Source organism: Mastacembelus armatus, chromosome 15, assembly GCF_900324485.2.
Source record: "Mastacembelus armatus chromosome 15, fMasArm1.2, whole genome shotgun sequence".
NCBI lineage: Eukaryota > Metazoa > Chordata > Actinopteri > Synbranchiformes > Mastacembelidae > Mastacembelus > Mastacembelus armatus.
The window spans coordinates 10,384,158-10,405,206 of NC_046647.1; the positions used below are offsets into that span (position 1 = coordinate 10,384,158).

Here is a 21,049-nt window from a genome sequence, read left to right on the forward strand (position 1 = left end):
GGGTGTACACATCATCTGGACAGTATAAAGCAGATGCATGAGTCAGTGAACTGAAGATTTAATCAACTATTACTGTCCCAGTTCACAAGCTTATGTGTAGCAGTCAAGGATCACTCCTGCCCCTCTCTTGCGCGCTACGCTAAAGCTCTTGTTATCAAACATACAGTATACCTGAATGCATTCACAGGACAAAAGCCATTATAGAAGAAACATGAAACATTAACATTTGTGTCTCTGAGGGTGTGAAGTGTGTGTGTGTTCAGCTTTATACAATGAGAGCAAAAACTGAAGGAATAAATTAGATTCTATTATTAATGGAACGAAGTGTTATCAGTTATAGAAATGTTGTGGCTTGTTGTGCCTCATACCGGCTGTACCACCTCGTTTGTTGTCTGCGGTGCCTTGTGCCCAACTTGTGCTTGTTTTTGTGTTTATGATATCATTTTGTGTTTGCTGCATTATGCTAATTTGTGTTAGTTAGTGCTATCTAACCCTGATTTGAGGGAAACTTAGTCTTCTGTTCCAGAAATGGAGATCCTTTAAACATCCGTAAAACAGGAGATTGATCCATAGATCTGCAGCTAAGTGTTTCATAAGACTTAATACAGTTAAAATGACAGTTTTTTAATATGCTGTCACCCCTGGTAGACCTAATTCATTTTCATTTTGCATGGTTTCCCAATGTGATAGGCTGCACTGACGGAGCAAATACTTCCATCCTTCTCAATAAAAACATGACATTTATATAAATATATTCTGAAGTGTTTAAAGAGCTTTGGCTATTTAGTTTGTAGTTTTTTTTTTCCACTGAGTTTTTGCATATAAAAAGCAGCCAGCAGAGGGCACCATACACCATCGAAAGAAAAGCAAACCGCCAATTAATTACACTGGATGTTGACAAAAACAGCATACCAGAACCATGAAATTTCACTCTGAAATTTATCAACAGATAAATATACAGCTCAAACATGACTTTAAAACATCAAACATACAGCACACTATAATGGAAAAGATATTTAGTGACAGTAGTATACTCAGAACAAAACCCCAGATAACGGTGTGATTAACAGTGACAAGAAACATACAAACATCATCAAACCATCACAGTTAAAATTTACCAAAAAATGTCAAGTGTCGGTTTCTCTGCATACAGGTATAGCACTGGTTTAACAGATGCAGCGGAGAGACGTGAATGTGTACAGCATATACTGTCATGCCAGTGGAACTGAATGGTAAAATAAAGTGGACTCGCTCAACAAAATAATCACACAGCATAATAGAGCCAAGCAATCATAGTGAGCCATAAAGTGTCTTAGCACTGAAGTCTTAAAATATAGTTTTTTGTTCTTTGGCATTGCACATTTATATCGGGCTCCAGTCGACTGCAAAAATGCCCAACAGACATGAGACTGCAGGGATAAATTCTTCAAAACTGACATCAAAACATGTTGTTGGGCACAATATAACTTTTGTTTGCATTATATTTAATGAAAGAAGTCCATCAAATGTAGTTAATGGTTACTAGTTTTACATCTTTGGGGATATGTATTCTAAACTTTATACTTTCTAATTCACTATTTTTCACAAACTAGCCGAGCGTGTAAAAGATGTTCATGTGGGGTAAAAATCTGAGTGCAGATGAGCCGTGGACTTTGGCAGATTTTCAGGGCGTTGACATTCCATCATGTTGACTTAAAACAAGCTTTTTCCCTGAGCCCCAAAGAGCTAGTTTATGTACAGTGATTAGGTACAGCACATTCCCACCTATTCTTAGGGCATTAGTCATGCCATGGGGCCCTGTAAATGTCAGTGGACTCCCATCGACAGTAATGTACCTCAGATTTCATGTTAACACTCAATGCCTACTAACATAATGATAAAATTAAATACAGTCTGCTTGGGTGAAGTCTGGAAAGGTTTCAAAAATAAATCACGATCATGTCTCATGTCATGTCGTATAGTGGATAACTTTCAGTGAGAATTTAGAACAGAATCAACTAAAATTTCTCCACTTGAACCTGAAAAACTCTGAGGGTCCATCCAAAGGGTCAGCTGCATACCTGAGCAACAGATCCTCACAAAAGCAGCTTCCACATAATTTAATCTACTGCATGTTAGCCTCTAAAAGCATTTGTTTATTCAAAGCATTGCAGAAAGTAAAAATTTAAATTTAAATCTTTCCAAATCATGAATTGTATGTTACATCCATTTCTATCACATCCAAACTTGGTTAAAAATCCAGACAAGGACAAATGGAATGCTAATGTGAATGTGGTATAATTTACAACCCATCCCCTGCATTTCAGGCATGGATAATAAAGGAAACACAGAAAATAAAGTGGTAATGGAAAACTCTACAGTGCAGTAGATTACCACATCTTGAAGTAAGGTCCTAAGAGACTCAGAGAGCACTTTTATTGGCCTACAGAGCTTCCGAGACAACACTAGCGGATGACATAAGGACACAGTGTTTTAATCATCGTGTGCATGGGTGTAAAACAGAATGAACTCTTGATTGAATGTCTGTGGGAGGGGGGGCCAGTCAGATGTGTAATAGAGCTAAAAATGCTACAGAAAAGATACAATCTCTCCAGGAAGAACTGAATATACAAACAACTCCAATCATATGCTATACAGGACATATCTTTGGCATACAAAGTAAAGCTATGGAGCCAAGTCTTTCATTCTTATCAAACATCAGTGCTTTTAGGAAAACATACCGTAGATGCAGTATGTTTATAATGGCCTTCAAACCTCAGCTCTTCTCAAAGCCAGGTTTTATACAATATGGCTTAAAGTATAGGTATAAAAATAAATTTGCCATGTAACACAGCCCTGAGGGTTTTGTTGTCCACCTGTATTCATGCTGTCTCGACATCCTGGTACGGATGTGGATCTCCATCAACAGGCCTGCCCCACTGGCTGGGAGTTACCTCCTGTGAGATTAGCTGAGTTCCACAGCAAGTGTCCTCTGGCAAGCCATGCTGTCACCTCAGAAGCTTGTTTCCTGGACCCCAACTCAGAACAAAAAACAAGTCCCCAAAAAATATGGAGAATATTATTTTCTTCCACATATGGAAGACTGAAGGTCCTGGTGCCGCTGGGATGGCTCGGCATGCGAAACCCCTAGCTAATGGATCCTTCTTGACCCAATCCCTAATCTCATTGGCTCCACTGGGATCCCCACTGCAAGCCTCAGTGGTTTTTTTCCATCCAGTCCCAGCTTTCCTCACTGTCCTTCCTGTTCTTTTCAGCCTCAATGATCTCTCTGTAGCGCCGACGGAAGAAACCCATCTGTCAAAGAGCGAGAGGGATTAAAACTGGTGGTTAGTAAGGTATATCTATGGTCAGATCTGAAAACACAATTGTATGTACACTACTTTGACATTATGAATATCATATATTTATATTTCAGAGTATAATAACATCATTTTATCAAATAATAGCTCTGACCTTAGGTGATACATTATATTTATAAGTTAGAAATACAATGCATGTGAGCTGAGATTTCTCGTTAAGTGAATAAAAGGGAAAACAATGGATGTCCGGGAGGCAAGAAATCAATTAAAAATCTTAAGGCATTATGTGCTTTAAAAACAAGCTGGCAATAATGGAAAAAGGTTAACAGGCTAAAACCTCACAAAACAACAAGCATAGCAGAAGAAATTCAAACATTTTCCATGTAGAATTAACAATTAATTTATAATTAATTGACCAGCTGATCAGCTGCAATATGCAGGAGAGAGCAATATATTCTGTGTGTGTATCTAAACAAAGCAGCCAAACTGGGATGCTGCCTTTTTCACTACAACTCCATTAATTTGTCTGTATTTGGCTACTAGAGTTTATTGATAAAGACCTGCACTCTCCTCAGGCATTTCCTGGAAAGAGCAATACAGGACATGTGCTGCTCTTGTAAGTGGGGTTTATTTTGGCAGGACCCGAGGACCTGAGGATCAGGGGGGAAATATATCCCAGGACCAACATTCCAAGGTTTAGTTGTGGCATTCCCGGGGGAAAATGAAGCAGCGAAAAAGAAAAGAGCTTTGTATTGAAAGGGCCTCTGGACATCAGTGTAATTGCCATGTCCCTTTTAGATTCTTCTATCATGTGAGTGGTATGGTGTGAATTTTTGTCTAGTCTGTGATTTGTTCTTTACATTGTTGTTAAAGGCACTAAGCTCTCACCCCCACCTCTTCCCTTACCTCCAGCTGTTGCTGTACAACTGAACACTGCACTGACATCTCCTCAGAGTTAGACACAAGGCTTCTGGCTATGATGCAAACGTTTATGACAACTGTCTATTTTTTGCTATTATGGCTTCAGTGAAACATTACTAGGGAAACAAGCAGTTTTGTAAGCTTTGTGATAAGATGTTGTGAGCTGAAACATCTGTGTTCATGCATTGGTTTACCTTCCAGAGTAGCACAGCTAACAGCAAAAAGATGAGGATTCCCACCAGCAGACTGATGGCAATGATCCAGCCGACTACGTAACCCCTCGGCTCCTGGCTGTGAAGAGCCTCAAACACCAGCTAAAACAGAACATTTCAGTCAGTGAGTGAGTCACGCTCAGATACAGCACACGCAGGGACACACTGGGATAGGCTCTAAATCATGTGTTGCTAATGATGTAATGTAGAGCAACAAAACCAACCAGGACAAATCTTATTTGAGGCAGTGGTGACTCTTGATTCAAGAGGAGCTAAACCAAAATACCATCACACAGAAGGAAACTGGATGCTGGTTCTATTTTACGTAAAACATATTCAGTCAATCAATCATACAAAAACAAAACCATTAAAGTCAGTGTAAATTAAAACAAAATCAATGTAGATTCCAAATCAGCACTATCATTTCTCAAGCAAAAGCCACAGAAGCAGAATTTTACATTGGATTCAAAGAAAGGCCCATGCTCTAAAGCAGGGGTCTCCAACTCCAGGCCATGAGGGCCACTGTCCTGCTTCTTCTCCGACTATCCCAGCAGTTTCTGATTGGCTGAACACACCTGATCCAGATAATCAGCAGTGGGGAGGGCAGGGATAGTTGGAAAACAAGCAGTACAGAGGACCTGGAGGACTGGAGTCGGAGACCACTGCTCTAAAGCCTGAGTTTTGAGCACAGTCCAGACAGGACAGGGATGTGTGGTGACCTTCGTTCCTCTTGCAGCAAACAGCAGTGTCAATAAATCTTTGTGGCACAAATGCCAAACAACAAAAATGTCTTTCTTTTCATTCAGATACTTAGCAATAACTTTTAGCTCTAGTAGCAGCATGAAGGTTGGTCAGTCAGTCAGTCAGCAGCCTCATGCTGTTATGATGGTGAATTTGGTAAACATAATGAATGGTAAACATCAAACATCAAACAGCTTTGTCTATGTGAGCACCTTAGCACCTTAGTGCTGGTATACTGGCCCTTAACTGTCTAACAGGATGTTGCTTATTATGCTTTTCTTCACTAGTATCAATAAAGTCTCAAAACTAGTCAGTTAGACCATCACTGTTTCCCCATGCACTGCTCATTAGATTTAAAATTTTTAATGCCAACTTGTATTCATCTTTTTAAGTCAGTCAAAACAATAAGTCTGCTCCCTTTTCCAATTTGGAGCCTTGTGTTTTTAAAGTGATTCTCTGAAGCCCACAATTGAGGCTGATGCTGAGTTATTTCGTCCATTCTGGGAAACCTTGGAGACTCTTAAAAAACAGCCTGCTTCCACAATAAATAAAAGCTCTTTAGGCTGTTTCCCATGACACGAAAGAACACTGACCTGCTGAAGGCAAACTCAGTTCACTTAACCCACTGAACACTGTAAAATTTGTATCCACTGAAAAACTCTAGTTATTGCAAATAAACAATTATTTTAAATCACTTCTTTGGACCAGTATTTACCAGGTTTTCTGACAAACTTAATTTGTGACAGTAAAATGACCATTTAGACTTTGTACTTGCAAAAGTTCCTCTAAAGCTTTTTGATACTTCTATACATAAGTCATTTCTAAAACAATTTCTTTGATTGCTTAAACTGACTTGCAATAAATTAACAGTGGCTTGACTTGAGTGAAATATTACTCTGCGCCACAGCTAAGTCTGCTTTAGTGTCAACATTGGGGCCCTAAATGGAAAACACATTCATTCACTAGGGTCATGAAATAGATGTTTTTATTTACTTAATACCTTAAACAATGGCAAGAAATATCTGATCTCCCAAATGTCACATAATGCTGTGTAGTTTGTTAGTGCAAACAGTGATGGAGCAATTTTAAAACTGATGGAGGAACATCAGCACTTCAGTGTGCAGTGCTGCTCGGGGTATGGACACAAATGTGGCATGAGACGCCACGTCAGCCGAGACAAAACCAAGTGAAACCAAGTGAAGATTAATCTCTTTGTTGAATAGTTTCCCACATTAACACCTCCCCTTCTCTGAGCTTTGGAATCTAACTGCTGTTGTGCATGCCAAAGCGCTTGTGCGAACAAAAAAGATGAAAGCTCCGCTGGTCGTTGCTCTCTGCCTTTCCCAATTTAACTTATGCAAAGGGCAAATTCTAGGAATGTGTGATTGAATGTGAAGTTCATTCAACTCAGCTCTGTGATGCTAAATCTGTAACTTGCATGTTTACGGCAAAGAGGTATTTCTTCATGCAGGTTTGTTTACATTTTATGGGTGATAAAAAAAAAAAAAAAGGTTCTGCTGACAACCAGTAGGGTTGCTGTGAGCACAACAACCAGGCACCACAAATTATACTTTTCAGTGTGTGCTCTAGCCACAGGCATCCTGAGGGAAAAGGTAACTGTGTTTACTAAAACCTCGGGTGGTAATAGTCGTTGGAATGAGCACACTCACTAAGTGCTGAAAGAGCTGCATGGTATGGACGTCTGAATTTTCTGAGCATGTCTGGAGCTCAGGGTTAGGAGTCCTGTGGCCCGGTCAGCACCCTAATCACTTGAGAGATCCCACTGAGAGCATGCTGGGTGCTCAATATAATCATCACATCTGATCTGCTGGGCCATTCAATCACTCAGCAAACAGCAGTGGGGGGAGGGTATGTCCTTGAGCACAGCCGAGGCCCCTTAAAACAGTCAATGTAAGTGCCACCATACAGTATAACTACAGGGAACAGCTGTTCCCTGGGCTTAGTCCTTTATAAATGATCCACAATGGGCACATTTCTTGTGCTTTTTTTTTATAATTTATGATTATTTCGGGTCTTCTTTACTAAAGACAACTCTGCCCTGGCTGGAAACAAGTTTGATGAGAGCAGAGAGAATGGATCAAAAAATGAAGCTGCAGAACACAACCCTAAAGAATGAAGTCAAAATACTCACAGAAATGTCCTCTGGCAGGCCCCCTGCCACCTCCATGGCCCTGTCAGTTACTTGCACATTGCCCCTTGTCACAAACTGGATCACTGAGGAACTATCCTATGGATTGAGAGAGAATGGATTTCTGTTACTGTTAGAATTACAATAACCTGCAACTAAATCGATTGAGCTTGTGACATGTCCTACCCGCTTAAGAATTTCAGTGTTGAGTAGAAGTTTTATATCTATGCTCAAAGCTTCATCTTGTAACTGTGGGCCCAGACTGCAGGAGATTGTCATACATGCTCTGCCAGGCCGGTCACAGTCCTTGTAAAAGGAGGAGAAAGGAGAAAGTGCATGGGAGAGACAAGGATGTGTGATAAACAGATGTTGTACTGACTGAAAAAACACAAGAATCCTCACAGGGAGTAACTTTCAGTGACCTCTGAAATGTCAAAGTGCTGTTTATTTACCAAGACTTTGCGTCCTGATTTGGTGAAGAAGGCAAATATGGAGTGGAAGATGCTCTCTCTGTCCTGGGGGATGGTGCACGGTGTCGGGTTCCTGTGAGGCGTGCAGTTCCCTCGACCATCGGCCACCTGAAACAAGTGTTGTGTTTTTAGGTAAATTAAAAATCAAAGGAAGTCATTAATATAACAGAGTTCAGGTAAAATCAGATACGTGTCAGGATATGGAGGAAAGCAGGAGACATGTTGCAAAGACAGATTTGGATTTGGATTTGGCATTAAAAATGTGGTCAGAGACAGTTCTGCCACCTAAAATGGCCCAATCCCACCATTGTTATGAGGCTCCAAGGCTCACAGGAAGTTCTCCCCTGTATGAAGGTGGTACCCCTCCCACACTGATTTCCCATATGGAGTGATTTAGGTTGTGTCTGGTTTACTGCCCAGCCCTCGGGAGCACTTCGCCTTTCCTCAGCTTAACCTGAAGCTCTGGAGGTGGAAGTTTCTTCTGGCCTTCCTCATTGTCTGCTCTGCTTTTATTGCTGTGCTTTCTCATGTCCTGTGTTTGTGCTGCCTTTGCATTTGTGAGGATTCATAGGCTTCACTAACTTTAACCTGGTGAAACTCCCACTGGAACTGAATTTTCACAGTAAATATTGAAGATTGAAGGATTTTGTGCAGAAAAACTAGAACATATGGTGCAACAGTCAAGCTCTTGTATATATCATGTCTGAACATATGGAGGTCTGTATATAATGTAAGAATATCTGGCTATAAAATATTAAGTGTGCAACTGTCCAGTGTGTCACTGGTTAGATGCAATGATAACAGCATTTATGATTTGTGCTTCCACACTGGGATGGTATGGGGTAGTAGCCCGCTCTGCAGGTGTCCCATTCCATCTTCGTGCAAGCTGTCTGATCTCCTGAAAGTGATTCCAGATGGGCTCTGGGAGGGTGGGATATAGTCAACCCCATCTGCCCATTCACATAAAATACAATTAACAGCGTGAGCTACCCCATGATGCACCTCTATGAAGAGAGAAGTGCAAGGGTTATGAAAACATTCAATCCCAGTGGGAGTATTGCATTTCTTTATCTAAATGTAAAATGTGAAACCAAATTTTTGGATAGTTTCAGTAGCAACGTCAACACTTTTGTTTAAGTTCTACCTGCCACACTGCTGCCTCACACTAAGAAAATTGCCCATACCATGACAAAAACCTACTGGTTTAATAGCTTGCTGCACATTCAAGTGTCCTCTAAGGTGGCTGTGAAAGCTGTGCCATAAAGCAAAAAATGCAGACAGGCATAGGCTGGATAATTGAATTAAAATGTGACTCCCTGCAGGTGAATAAACTAATACATAGGGATTTGGGCTAGATAAATAGTGTAGATTGACTGCTGTTGGCATTTACCTGAGTTTCAATGATGTGGAACATGTCAGCTCCACTGCCAGCCAGCCGGTTGGGTATCCTGATGTCCACAGTGGAGCCAGGCAGCCTGCTGGGCCCCTTGTTTATGGCCTTGAACCACATCGCAAAGAGAGAGAGAGAGAGAGAGAGAGGGAGAGAGAGAGAGAGAGAGACAGATAGAGACGAAAGGAATAAGAGGTAAATATTTAAAGAAAGGTGTAAAAATATTGAAAATCCTGTATACTCAGTGCTTACAGTACCTGGAAAGTGAGATTGAGAGGCTGAAAGTTGCACTCCATGTCTTCCAACTGGACGAAGCGCGAGGCATCGATGGAGTTTCCATACACGAAGGAGGTCGGTGTCACCACACTGCAGACAACAGTGTTCAGGAGAGACCAATGATGATGCATTAGCATTTAAAAAACAATGTGTTTAAATATTCACAGAAATAGCATTAATAAGAGCTTTATAAAAATCTCTGGCTTCAGTCAGAACAGCAGTTCAGTTGAGATATGGTTTTAGATGTGCCCAGCTTTGCTTTGAAGCCTCCCTTCACAGTAAAGACAGCACACACACAGCAGTCTTATCAGATGTCAGAGTTCTGGCAGATTCGGTCTGTTTTACATCAATCTCCCTTCCCTGTGAAGTAGAGCTATGCTAAAGCGTTCAGAGATAAGCCTTTTCAAGTTGATTTACTCCATACTGACAAAAGCAAAGCACTCCCTGTCCTCCCAAGAGCCAACAGATGGACGACCCCTTCAAGTCTCCATCTGAGCCACATAGACTCAGACAACTTTAAGTTTGTTAACAGAAACCTTGCTGTTATGGGTGTTCATGTTTGTATTGTTCTTACCCAGTAATAACTGTGTCAGTCTCATGAATCAGAGGGATGGACAGATCCAAAACGTTATCGGAGAGTCTGTGCTCAGGATTGGCGCTACAACAAACAGTAAAGGTATTAATTCATATCAGAAATTAATTCAGTTACTACATTTGAAATACTACGAACACCATTAAAAAACGTATTTGCTATACAGGAATAAATCAGAAATCCCTCGTTACTAAAACAAGTATTTTGGGTATGCGATTAAATGTGACCCTCAAAACATACCTTTTCGCTTGAATTAAGAACTGCAGTGTATCGTTATCCCCAGAGAGCTGACTCGTGTCAAAAATCACTGAAAAATGATACTGGAGAGATGGAGACAGAAAAAGAAAAAGTGCCACTGTCATTTTTCCACCAAAAACCTGTTTCTCATGTGATATGAAATAGCTTGCCAGAGTCTTCTGCACACCAACACACTGGGATTAAAGCATCTCTAAAATGGTATGTATACTGCATGCAGTTTCAATGTTGTGCTTCAGATGTATCTTTCTTTGAGCTACCTTGGTCTGTGCTCTCATGAAGGGAAATCCCACACTGCATTTGAGGAACTCCAAATCAACAAGTACACAGGAGATACCCTTCTCTTCCTGCAAATAGATAGCCAGAACATAAGAGGGGCTGATAATGAGATAGACTGGAGACAGAAGACACAAAGAAGAAAACACAGTAGAGCCACTCACTGTGACAGGGAACTGATAGGTTTGTTCTGGATGGTAAAATGAATGCAAATATCCTCTACTGCAGCTTTGACAGCACACACACATTGACACGCACACTTTTCAACACTGACAACATGATCAATGTTTATTTTTAATAACAGACGTCTATACGTAAAATAATGGGTTCTCATATCATATCATCCAAACTAGGTTAAATGAAGAATGTAAAAAGCAGCGATGGCACACACGGCCATCACAACGGGTGGCTAATTGGACAACCTCCAGGCTGTATGTTTGGAAGCTTGTCTAAACAATATGGAGCTTCGCCGGCTGCGCTGTGTAAACACTTGGGCCTTGACCCTATGAGGAGTAAGAATTCTTTTAGCAAGAGTTCACTGTAAGGCTGTCAGCTGAGCTCCTAAGCTGGAACCATGAAATCAAGGCAGAGGTACTTTACAGATAAAACAGAGACACACTAGCGCTCCTGGAACATTCAGCAGGGGCCTTAAGGTAAGTCATACAAAACTGCTGCTGCCCAGTTTGAGCCTGTGCCGTGATGTTTCCAAATGTGATTAAAAAAAGCAGTGTGAAGGTTGTCGGTTGTCTCTGCCGACATATTTAAATGCAGACATCCATTCCATGTAGCATCCACACTCCCATTCCACCTATTCAGCAGATTCCCAGTGCCAGTTCAAGGTGTGGCTGCACCCTCAATCTTCATTAAGTCAGTTTAAATAAGCAGCGCTGCCCTTTGTAGCCAGCCTTGTAGTGGGGGTGGGGACCCCAGCACAAATGGCAATGATGGAATTTCCTCTATTTCCTGTATTCCTCAGTGCTGCTGTGCAAACACTGCATGTCCCATGGGGCTGGGCAGGATTGGGAAGTCAGCCTATTTACCCATCACCCACCTGGCAGCCCATGAGAGAGCGAGAGAGAGCTCAGATTTATGGGGTGATGCGTCTCCATGGGGAGAAGAGCGACACAGTTTGTTCAAGGCTTTCAACACGTTCTTTCTTTTGCTTACTTTCTCTGGTCTTTCTCTGTCAGGAACAAATACACACTGAGATGGATCTGCCATTTCACAAATGACAGGCCCATTAAATATCACCAGGATTGTTTATACCGCTTTAGTGTTAGCTGAAGCATCTACTGTACTACGTCAGTATGGATGACAATACACAGGAGTCCCATGTGCTGCATGTCTCTTCATGTCTCTATACACTTTGATATTTGGACATTTATTTTCCAAATCAGTGTCAATACCTGTTTTATACCCCACATACAGGTATGAAGATTAAGATCCACCCTTGGCTTTTGTAGCAAAGCTTTGCTTCACAGCCAAGAAAATCAAAGCTACACACAATGTATTCTTAGGCATAAAGGTCCAGTAATTTCTCACATTTCCCAGTTGCATTCCAGTTTTCTGGACCTTTCAATACAAGGCTTATTTTCTCCAACAGTTAAATCACTAGAAATCAGTGGAGGAAGTAGAATTCAGATTGGTCACTTAAGTAAAAGTAGTAATAAAATTCAGAATAAGTAAAAATACAGTGTGTTATCAGCAAAAGTATTAAGTAAGGGATACACTTTTAAGTACACTACTAATAATTATTGAAGTATTCATTATTCAGAATGGTCCCATAACAACTTTAAGAAAAGAAAAAAAAAAGTAAACTATTCAAATATTTCAGAGATAAAAAGAGAAAACACAGAAGCTGGTGCAGCAATCTCTGAGTCCCATGGGAGTGAAGGCAGTCCTCTCGAATCCAATTCACCTCCACAGCTCTCTGACAACTTGTGTTGCAAGAACAACAGAGAGAAAACACACCCCACTCTGAAATATAAGGGGGGTACAAGTTCATGCTTCGCTCACTGGGGACGAAGCCTCAGGGGAGGATTGGGAGCAGACCTTAGCTTTGCAAAAAGGGGTCACATCATCATATTGGTCTTCTAAAGTAGCAATTATTCCTCATAAAGCACATGGCAGTAAATCTGCTCTGTGGCCTCTTTGTCAACTCTTCATACTGTTCACTTCCTGTTCCCTTTGTGCAGCAGGCCACCCACACTTATCAGGCTCCTGAACAAAATGAGGCCCAGTGGCAGCAGGTAACCTGATACTTAACATCAGCCAGATTCATTAGATTAGCAATGAAACTGAAACTGACACACTGTTTTTCTAATATTTGCCTGCAGCATGTATTCTATTTAAATTCAATTTCAGAACTGCTGGGAGGGCGGTTAAATCGTGCCACAGGTTTGGGGCTTTGCAGAATGTCTCATCTATCACAGTAGTGCACAACCCAGCTGGAGGATAAACCTGAGTCCATTATGAAGGGAAAAGACTTCCTGAAGGATGCTGTGCCCTCTAGCATCTGAAAAGCTACTGAACTCTTTCATCCTCATGACAGATCGCTCTGTCTGACGTGGCGTCTCTCTCAGCTGTGACCTGCTGGACTCCTCACGGCAAGTGAGCAAACAGACATGAGCGGAGGCAGAGGTGGCTGCTGTGAAATCCATCTACCTGAAGAGAGGTCTCATCGAAAATCTCTTAGGTTTAATGTGGGATGGCAGTGGGTAAATACTGCTTTAGCAGTACTTCACTAAAATCAGGTATTACTGACTATTCCCACGTTTCTATGAAGAAGACAGTTTTAACATCATTTGAAAACCACATAAATCAAGCTTGAGGGAATATGACGTATGTGTGTTCTGATCTGTTCTCATGCACACGGCTCATATGTTGTTGACATGGTGTGTCTGTGCTGAATGAGTCGGAGAACCGTATGACAGGTTAGCCAGAGGGGCTACCCTGCGAGATGGGACAGCTGTTGTTGCTGCTGCTCCCCTGAACCCTCATCCTTTTATCTGCAGGGCAGCCTACACAGCTCAGGCTAAGCTTCAAGTTTATCCGTCTTTTCACAGGTCTGTCTTTTTGTATGCCTGACTGTTTAGACTGCACCCCTGACACGTAATCTGTCTTTTTTAAATAAACTGTCTTTGAGAAAATGCACGTCTCAGTGGGAAAACTAATGACATTCAGGTGATGCTTGTGCAAAAAAAAAAAAAAAAAAAAAAAAAAAAAGTTTTGTATATAGTTTAAAATTTTGTTTCACTCGTGCTTCCCTGCAGCAAAATAGCGACTAATAAGATTTCAGAAATAAACTTGCACCAGAGTAAATAAACAGCAGATACTTCAACAGACCTTCTGCCAGAAGTTGATGTAGAAAACTTCCCTGGAGAAGTTGAAATAGATGTTGGTGTCATAGGCATCGTCTCCAGCGTTAGAGATGGTCAGGTTCAAGGAGATGTTCTTCACTCCTCCGAGGGCCAAATGGGGCTTGGTGTACAATCTGATGGGAACAGAAAGTAAGCAATGAATTTCAGCGGATAAACAAACTTCTCATGGCAATTGTGGGATGTAATAGGAGAAACAGCAAGAAAATATTTATATTAACAAGTGATCTAAGTTTGTTTTCTTTTGAAATTTTTACTTTAAAATGTAAGTAAACAAAGAAGAAGTGCCATTAAAATAGAGTACTTGTTTTTTTGGAGTAGAACTAAGAATATGCATAAAAAAATGATACCATCCTGCTGGATACCACGACAGACATAAACTGCCACTATGATGCGCTGACAGCGTTAAATACAAAATAAAACGAAAGGGAACTCCCTAAGTATGGAAAAACATATGGATATCCTCCAAACATGCGTCATGGTTCCACTACCCACACCCACATGACCGATGACGTCATCTTGTTTCCTCAGTGCTAGAAGAAAAGGCCAAGACAGGAGAGACTGGATGTAAATTGTGAAGCCGAAGGTTTTTACCCAGAGAGCAACAGTTTTCCGTGAAGCCTCAGGTCTGCAGCACAGTCATCTGACAGGCAGTTCTTCTCAAACCAAGTCTGCAGAGGAAACAGTAAAGTACACAGTTCATATGATCTCATGCTGCCCGTGCACTGACCACACCAACTCCATATTCAGACTAGAGGGCAGTGTTGTGTTGTTCTTGGAGCTGCACAGAAGATTTTTATCCAGGAAGGCTCACAATCTTTACTCTATCTGATCCCTTGTTGATCAGTGAGAGGATGGGCAGAGGATGAAATCATGAAAGGAACCTTAACTCTTAAAGTTCGATGGGATGTCGATGAGCTTCAGCTAAACGGGTTCTGTAGGTGCTGTAGGACGTATGTTTTTCAAGCGGTGCAGACAGTGAGGAAACACATGTGGGGCAGGTTAGAGGTGGTAGCAAAGAAAATAAATAAATCTGTCTTTTTGGATTCCACTCAAGAAAAGCTAACACAGACAAGAATAAGCTGGTAACTAATACCAAATCACTGTGGTCTGAATTTGAATTTGAGAATGTTGGTAATGTAAATCAAAAAATAAGACTGAAAGGATTAAATTTGAGTATAATCACTGTCTTGTGCCAGTTGTGCTAAGTTTATTAAATAAGTGACAAATCATCTTTGATTACCATTTTCATGCTTAGATTCATTTATCTTTGTACTTAATATTGAGACTTTTACATCAAGCAGGAAAATAAATAGCCATTCCAATGATAAATAGGGAAAATGAATAATACAGACACCAACTGGTAAAAATAGTTTTTCTGTTCATGGGCCTCATAGAAGTGCACTCTCAAATACAACTACAACTGTGCACATATTGACTGTATCAGACTTTTTTTTACATGTTGATAGCAGCGAAAAACATGTCTGGTATCACTCTTCCTACGCACTTGCTGTCTTTTCTAAATGAGATTTTTTCCAATGATGAAAATGAGCATTGACCTCTGACTTTATTGCTTATATTTAAACAGTATCAATTCTTGTTTTACCTCATTCCTCACTGCGATCATGTTTCCTTTCCTCCACCGAAGCACCGGCGTGAGCGCGGGCAGGTCTCGCTCCTGGTGTCCTGTCAACACATGCTTCCCTAGGCTGTAAGCCACCTCGAACGTGATGGCTGTGAACACGTCCTTCACATCTTTCTGTAGAGCGCACACACAAGACTAATGTAAAGAGTGTGTTTACCACAGACGCAAAACTATCTGAACAAATTTTAACTTCAAAGCAGTAACAGCCTGGGCGATTATGGTCATTTTACATCTTTTCTAGTCGACGCCTGCTGCACAGACCGATTATACTGCAGATTATGGGAAGATCATACAGTCTGGTTGAATCCAAATGTAAGTATACTGATCAACCACAAAAACATCTTAATTGGTTGTAATGAATGGTTGACAACTCTCTCATCAATTACTATTTCTTTTTGCGTAAAGTAAGAGGAACGTCACTGAAAGCTCTCACTAAAACAAACACATAGATTATTTTTTAACCTGCTGGCACTGGCTCTGACAGCTATCTTTGTGTTTTTAGTGGCTCCATCTAAGATCACAAAGCAGTATTTAATTTGGCATCAGATTTGAAACAATGCAGACAGAATGAAAACAGAGCTAAAAATGATCAAATCCCATATCTTCATTAGATGACAGCGCTGAAAGGCATACATGGGAATAGCAGATGCCAATGTTGTTGTTTTTTTTAATCTCTTCTGTCCATTACAGCTACGCTCTTTGAAGACTGCTTGGTGGGTCTGACTTTGGTCTGTGTATCTAAAAACCTGTTTTCCTCTGCCCAACTGGTGTCAACCAACATGGAGCCAAACCCTCAATGCAAACACAAATGGCTTCCCTGTGTTTTCCGGTGAAAGGCCACTCGTTCTTTTGCACTTTTTCTCGTTTGTCCATTATCAGAGCGTTTTCCAGTACCCACCCGCCCATCCTATTTCCTCAGGCAGGCACAGAGGTACACATTAGGCATAACCAGTGAACCCACCCTACTCATCCACAGTGAGAGAGTTACAGCAGGAAAGAGCAAATGTTAGTGAATGACAAGAATAGATCAAAAAATCAGATTTGGGGATCATTTGGGAAACAGTGCTGCAGACAGATAAGGATGTGCTTCAGGTGATATTCTATTTGTGATTTTCTGTCACTATGGTTGGTTCTACAGGAAAAAATTCGAAATAGGCCTGAGAATTTTCTTTTCATTATTAGAACCTATTAGCCTATTAGTGTATTTATTAATCAGTTTATTGTTTCATTTATAACATTTCTCAAATCCCTCTTCAAATAACTTGTTTGGTTTGATACATAGGTCAAGAGCCAAAGATATTCAATTCCAAGTCTTGCAAAACTAAGAAAACCAGCAAATGTTCATATTTTAAAAGTGCATTTTTCTTAAGTTTTTTTTATCTGCAACTATGGTAGCAGCTGTGTGAGCAGTGCTTTGAAGATTAATTCTGCACAATGATGACGAACACAAACTGTCCATTCCCACAGCACAGCAGTAATACAGCTGTGTAATACAGATGCAGAAGTGAGGACACTGATCTCACATCAATCACCGGACTGCCATTCATGGCTCGTTGGACTTACAGAGGCGGTGTTGTTCTAGTAGTATATGAGCTACTGGGAGGTAACATGACACAATGTAGTAGTCAGTGCTGGACAAGTGGTGGTATACTACGTGAGACATTGGCAAAACGCTCAGCCTCAATACCCATTAAAGCAAAATGCCTGAAATGGCCCCTGTCGTGCTGGCCTCTGAGTGAACTGACCCTGTGGGAGTTCACTGCTTGGTTCTTCAGCCCCAAACTCCCTCTGCTTATCTCACATTTTCACAGGGCACAGCAGAACTTGGGGACTTGGAGTCATTACTTGAAATCCAATGTCTTTGCACAATCTCATGCTTACAGAACTCTTACGTACAAGTAAGGAACCATAATCTTAAACCAGTGTGATGCATTACTGTGCACATACAGGATCACTTTCTTCTACAGGCTGCTGACTGGAGAGCTCCCAAGACACACAGCAAGCTCCCTCTTCAGAAACACTTTTGACTATGCTTTTATTGTCTCTCCATCAATTGCCCCACCCAAATCCACACCCCTGTTCTGGCCATTTACTCCCCCACTGATCCCGCTTTCAATTCCCGTATTTATAGAACAGAGGAGTTCCTGACCTCTAGTTGAGAAGGACAACAGCTAGTGTTAACGGCCTCCTACCTACAGTTTTATGGATTGAAGCCCAACAAGTGTTCCTTACATGACGGTACGTTCACAAGAGAAAGCTCATAACAGGTCGTTCTCTGCTCAAAGGCTTCCACTGTGTAAAGCCGCAGGGAGTGTCCCTGATCTCAGATCAGAGAGAACAATTTTGAGGATGGAATTTCTGTAATTTTTACAATGACCAGTATCACCAGTTCTTCAAAGTGGCTAATGTTAGCAATCATAACTACTTATTTTAAAAATGAAAGAAATTGAAAGCTCCTGTAAAAACCACCTGGGGCCACAGTGGCTGCATAGTCTCACTTTGAAGCTGATATTTTCACACCAATGACAACAAGCAGCAATGAGATGGACAGAAGTGATGTCAGTAAAAGGGAAAGATCATTTCATCTTATTTTGAGGCAGAAAAAAAAATCAGATTTAAATCAGATTTTATTGGTTCAGGTTCAGGTTAGAGTCCTGTATTTCTGTCTGATTTGATACTACCACTAGGGGGTACTGAAGTCCGAAATGTACAATTCTTACTTATAGTGGCTTTAAACCAGATTGATTTTTTGACAGCGTCCTTGCAAAAGAAAACATGACCACCTAAAAATATAAATTTCCTGGTCACGGCCATGTTAAAATAGTCACAACCATCTCGTCCTCTGATTGGCTAAATTACTTATTAATGGTTCCAGCCATACTGTAGAAACGCCTGCAAACCCAGTGAGAAACAGCTGTTTTCCAACAGTTCCCACCATACTTCCGAAACAGTAAATACTGAGGTATAGGATGTATTCTGCAGCAGATTTTATTCCACATTTTATTGCGCACTTTATACAAACGTCTTCCTCCCTATATACATATTCATAAACTTAACACATGATGGAGGACAGCTTGCTACTTTGCATGTTTTGAAAGAAAACAGAGAACTGATGCTTCACCTACAACACGGCATCTCTGTGGAACAAGGTTTCTGCCAATATACTATTTCACTATTTATGTTCACACTCAGGACCCATTTATTTAGTAGAGCAGAGAATCACTCCCACACTGCCGACCAGGCTTTCCCTGTGTTACACACATGGCTCTATCCTAGGCATCCATACTTTATGTTAACATGTTTTTTGAGAACACAAACAAAACTATGGTGATTGAGCATATTTTATAGATTTCACCATGAACTCTAGTTGAGCTCTACTGGAGTTATACTATAGTGTTGCAGGCTCTGATTCTCACATGTTAATCTGATCAGCAAGATGGCAACGTACCAAACTGCTCCTCCAGGGCTCACAGAGCAGTTCCACCGTGGTGGGTGCGGGGAGGATGACGTCAGGCTGCAAAAGGCTCTGATCCTCATTTTTAAACGCTTCATGCTTGGCTGAAACGCACAAGAGCTTCTCTCTCTGCCAAACCATTGCCTCAAAAGCATATACTGTAGCTTAAGCCTGGTCATGGGAAGTCTTCATTAACTTGCGAGGGAAACACGCACACAGCAATCCTTTTTAGGACAATGAATGTTTGGATGATTTGCAGGTTGAGGCCATTTCATTCAAGAGCTAAATGCCAGGGAATGGCAGTTTAAATGGAAAAAGCTTTTTAGGTGCGTGATGAATGGATCCAGTCTGTCAAAGTTAGGGTTATGTGTGTATACTGAGACAAAAGGAGACAACTTAAAATTGAAAGTATTTACAGTAAGGTCTGCACCATATGGCAGCTTATCTCAGGGAGTTCTTAAAAAAAAAAACTCTAGAAATTGAAAAACTACTGAATTTCTTAGCAACTCTCTGCCAGACTGACTACAGGTCAAACTACAGCAGCTGTTGTGCTCAGAATAGGTTAGCCAGATGTGGGGAAGCCTTGAATGTCAAACTGTGTAGGAGGGGGAAAGAGTGTCATCCAGTTGTTTTAGCAAGAAACCTTTTTGGAGAAGTCAACTCTGAACAGCTTCATTGTGTCAGTGAAAATTATCCTCATGCTCCTAAATCTTCCTGCTCATGCATGGTAGCATCTTAAAGCTGCTATCTAGACCCTGAAACCAGAAAAGACCACACCTCTATTAACACATACCAAAGACTATACTCATAGTAAACAGTATTATTTTTGGTTTGATCATATCTTACTTGCTATGAACGTCGCTCATATCTACTAAAATGCCAGAAGAAGCAGCTCCTTGGTTTAGACTGCTGTTGCCAGTGGCAGCATATTGTTTAAGACGCCACAGACGTCTTAAGGCCTATATGTACTCCACGAGAACAGAGAAATTTGTTCTCTCTCCCAGGGCTGTGAGAAAAGAAAGACGTCATTTTTTCCCTTTCAGCCCTGGTTTGAGAGTTCTCGCAGCTTGTTCTCGACACATCATCTGGGCAGAATGTTTATCTCGTGTGGTGGCCGACAACTATTGTGTGATTGGTCAGAAATCTGAAGTGGGCGTGGTTAATGCGGAATGAATAGTTTTTAGGAACAGCTGGCGAAGGTGGTTAAGAAGTATGAAAATCTTTAGAACACATCTTGTAAGGCAGATAAGGACACACAAATGGCTAATCATTCGTGGAGAGAGGTAGCCCAAACATTGTGTGCGGAGGAGAGCACCTGTCGTAAAAGATGGCAATATCCTATATCCGCTGTATTGTAGTTTCTGTCAGATTCCCACAATGCTTAGCGTGTCTGACATGTGCTGCAGTGGGAGGGGAGTTCTGCATTTGACATGTGGAGCATGAAATGTCCTAGCGAGAACTAACTTTGTTCTTGTTCTCACCACCTAGAGAAAACAAATTTCTCTGCTCTCGTGGATTATGTGTCAGTGTGAATGCCTGCAGCTGCTTCTGAACATACTTTATGTTATTTTTCTCTTGTTGTTTTCTCACTTTAACTGTGCCATGTTCAGGTCTTGCACCCACAGAAGGGTGATAATTCGCTGTAGTTTCATCCCTTTGTCCAACAGTACAATAGTTATAAGGTGGCACGGAGGTACGGTGGTTAGCACTGTTTCTGCACAGCAAAAAGGTTCTGTGTTCAAAATCAGTACAAAACTAGGGCCTTTCTATGTGGATTCTGCACGTCTGGGTTTTTGCTCTGGTTTCCTCCCACAGTCTAACCCAATCTGCATTTACAAAGACATGCACATTGAGATTGGGTTAATTAGTGACTCTAAAGTGCCCGTAGGTGAAAACGTGAGTGTTTGTCTGCCCTGTGATGGACAACTCATCTGTGTACCCCAGCCTCTTGCCCAATGTCAGCTGGGATTGGCTCCAGTACCCCCACAACCC

At 41.2% G+C, this 21,049-nt stretch overlaps 1 protein-coding gene across 1 annotated transcript in view; it reads right to left on the reverse strand.

Moving 5' to 3' along the window:
* Positions 1–920: 920 nt before the first annotated feature.
* The window catches only part of itga9 (integrin, alpha 9), a 43,359-nt gene continuing 23,230 nt past the window's right edge, over positions 921–21,049 (reverse strand). The window contains exons 16-28 of the mRNA XM_026310160.2: positions 15,565–15,717; positions 14,553–14,629; positions 13,927–14,074; positions 10,566–10,652; positions 10,291–10,370; positions 10,033–10,116; positions 9,440–9,548; positions 9,183–9,290; positions 7,775–7,900; positions 7,509–7,628; positions 7,326–7,421; positions 4,415–4,534; positions 921–3,294 (exon numbers count right to left, since the gene is read on the reverse strand). Coding sequence (XP_026165945.1) covers positions 3,196–3,294; positions 4,415–4,534; positions 7,326–7,421; positions 7,509–7,628; positions 7,775–7,900; positions 9,183–9,290; positions 9,440–9,548; positions 10,033–10,116; positions 10,291–10,370; positions 10,566–10,652; positions 13,927–14,074; positions 14,553–14,629; positions 15,565–15,717 — 1,407 coding nt within the window. The 3' untranslated portion in view covers positions 921–3,195. The remainder of the gene's footprint in view (positions 3,295–4,414; positions 4,535–7,325; positions 7,422–7,508; positions 7,629–7,774; positions 7,901–9,182; positions 9,291–9,439; positions 9,549–10,032; positions 10,117–10,290; positions 10,371–10,565; positions 10,653–13,926; positions 14,075–14,552; positions 14,630–15,564; positions 15,718–21,049) is intronic.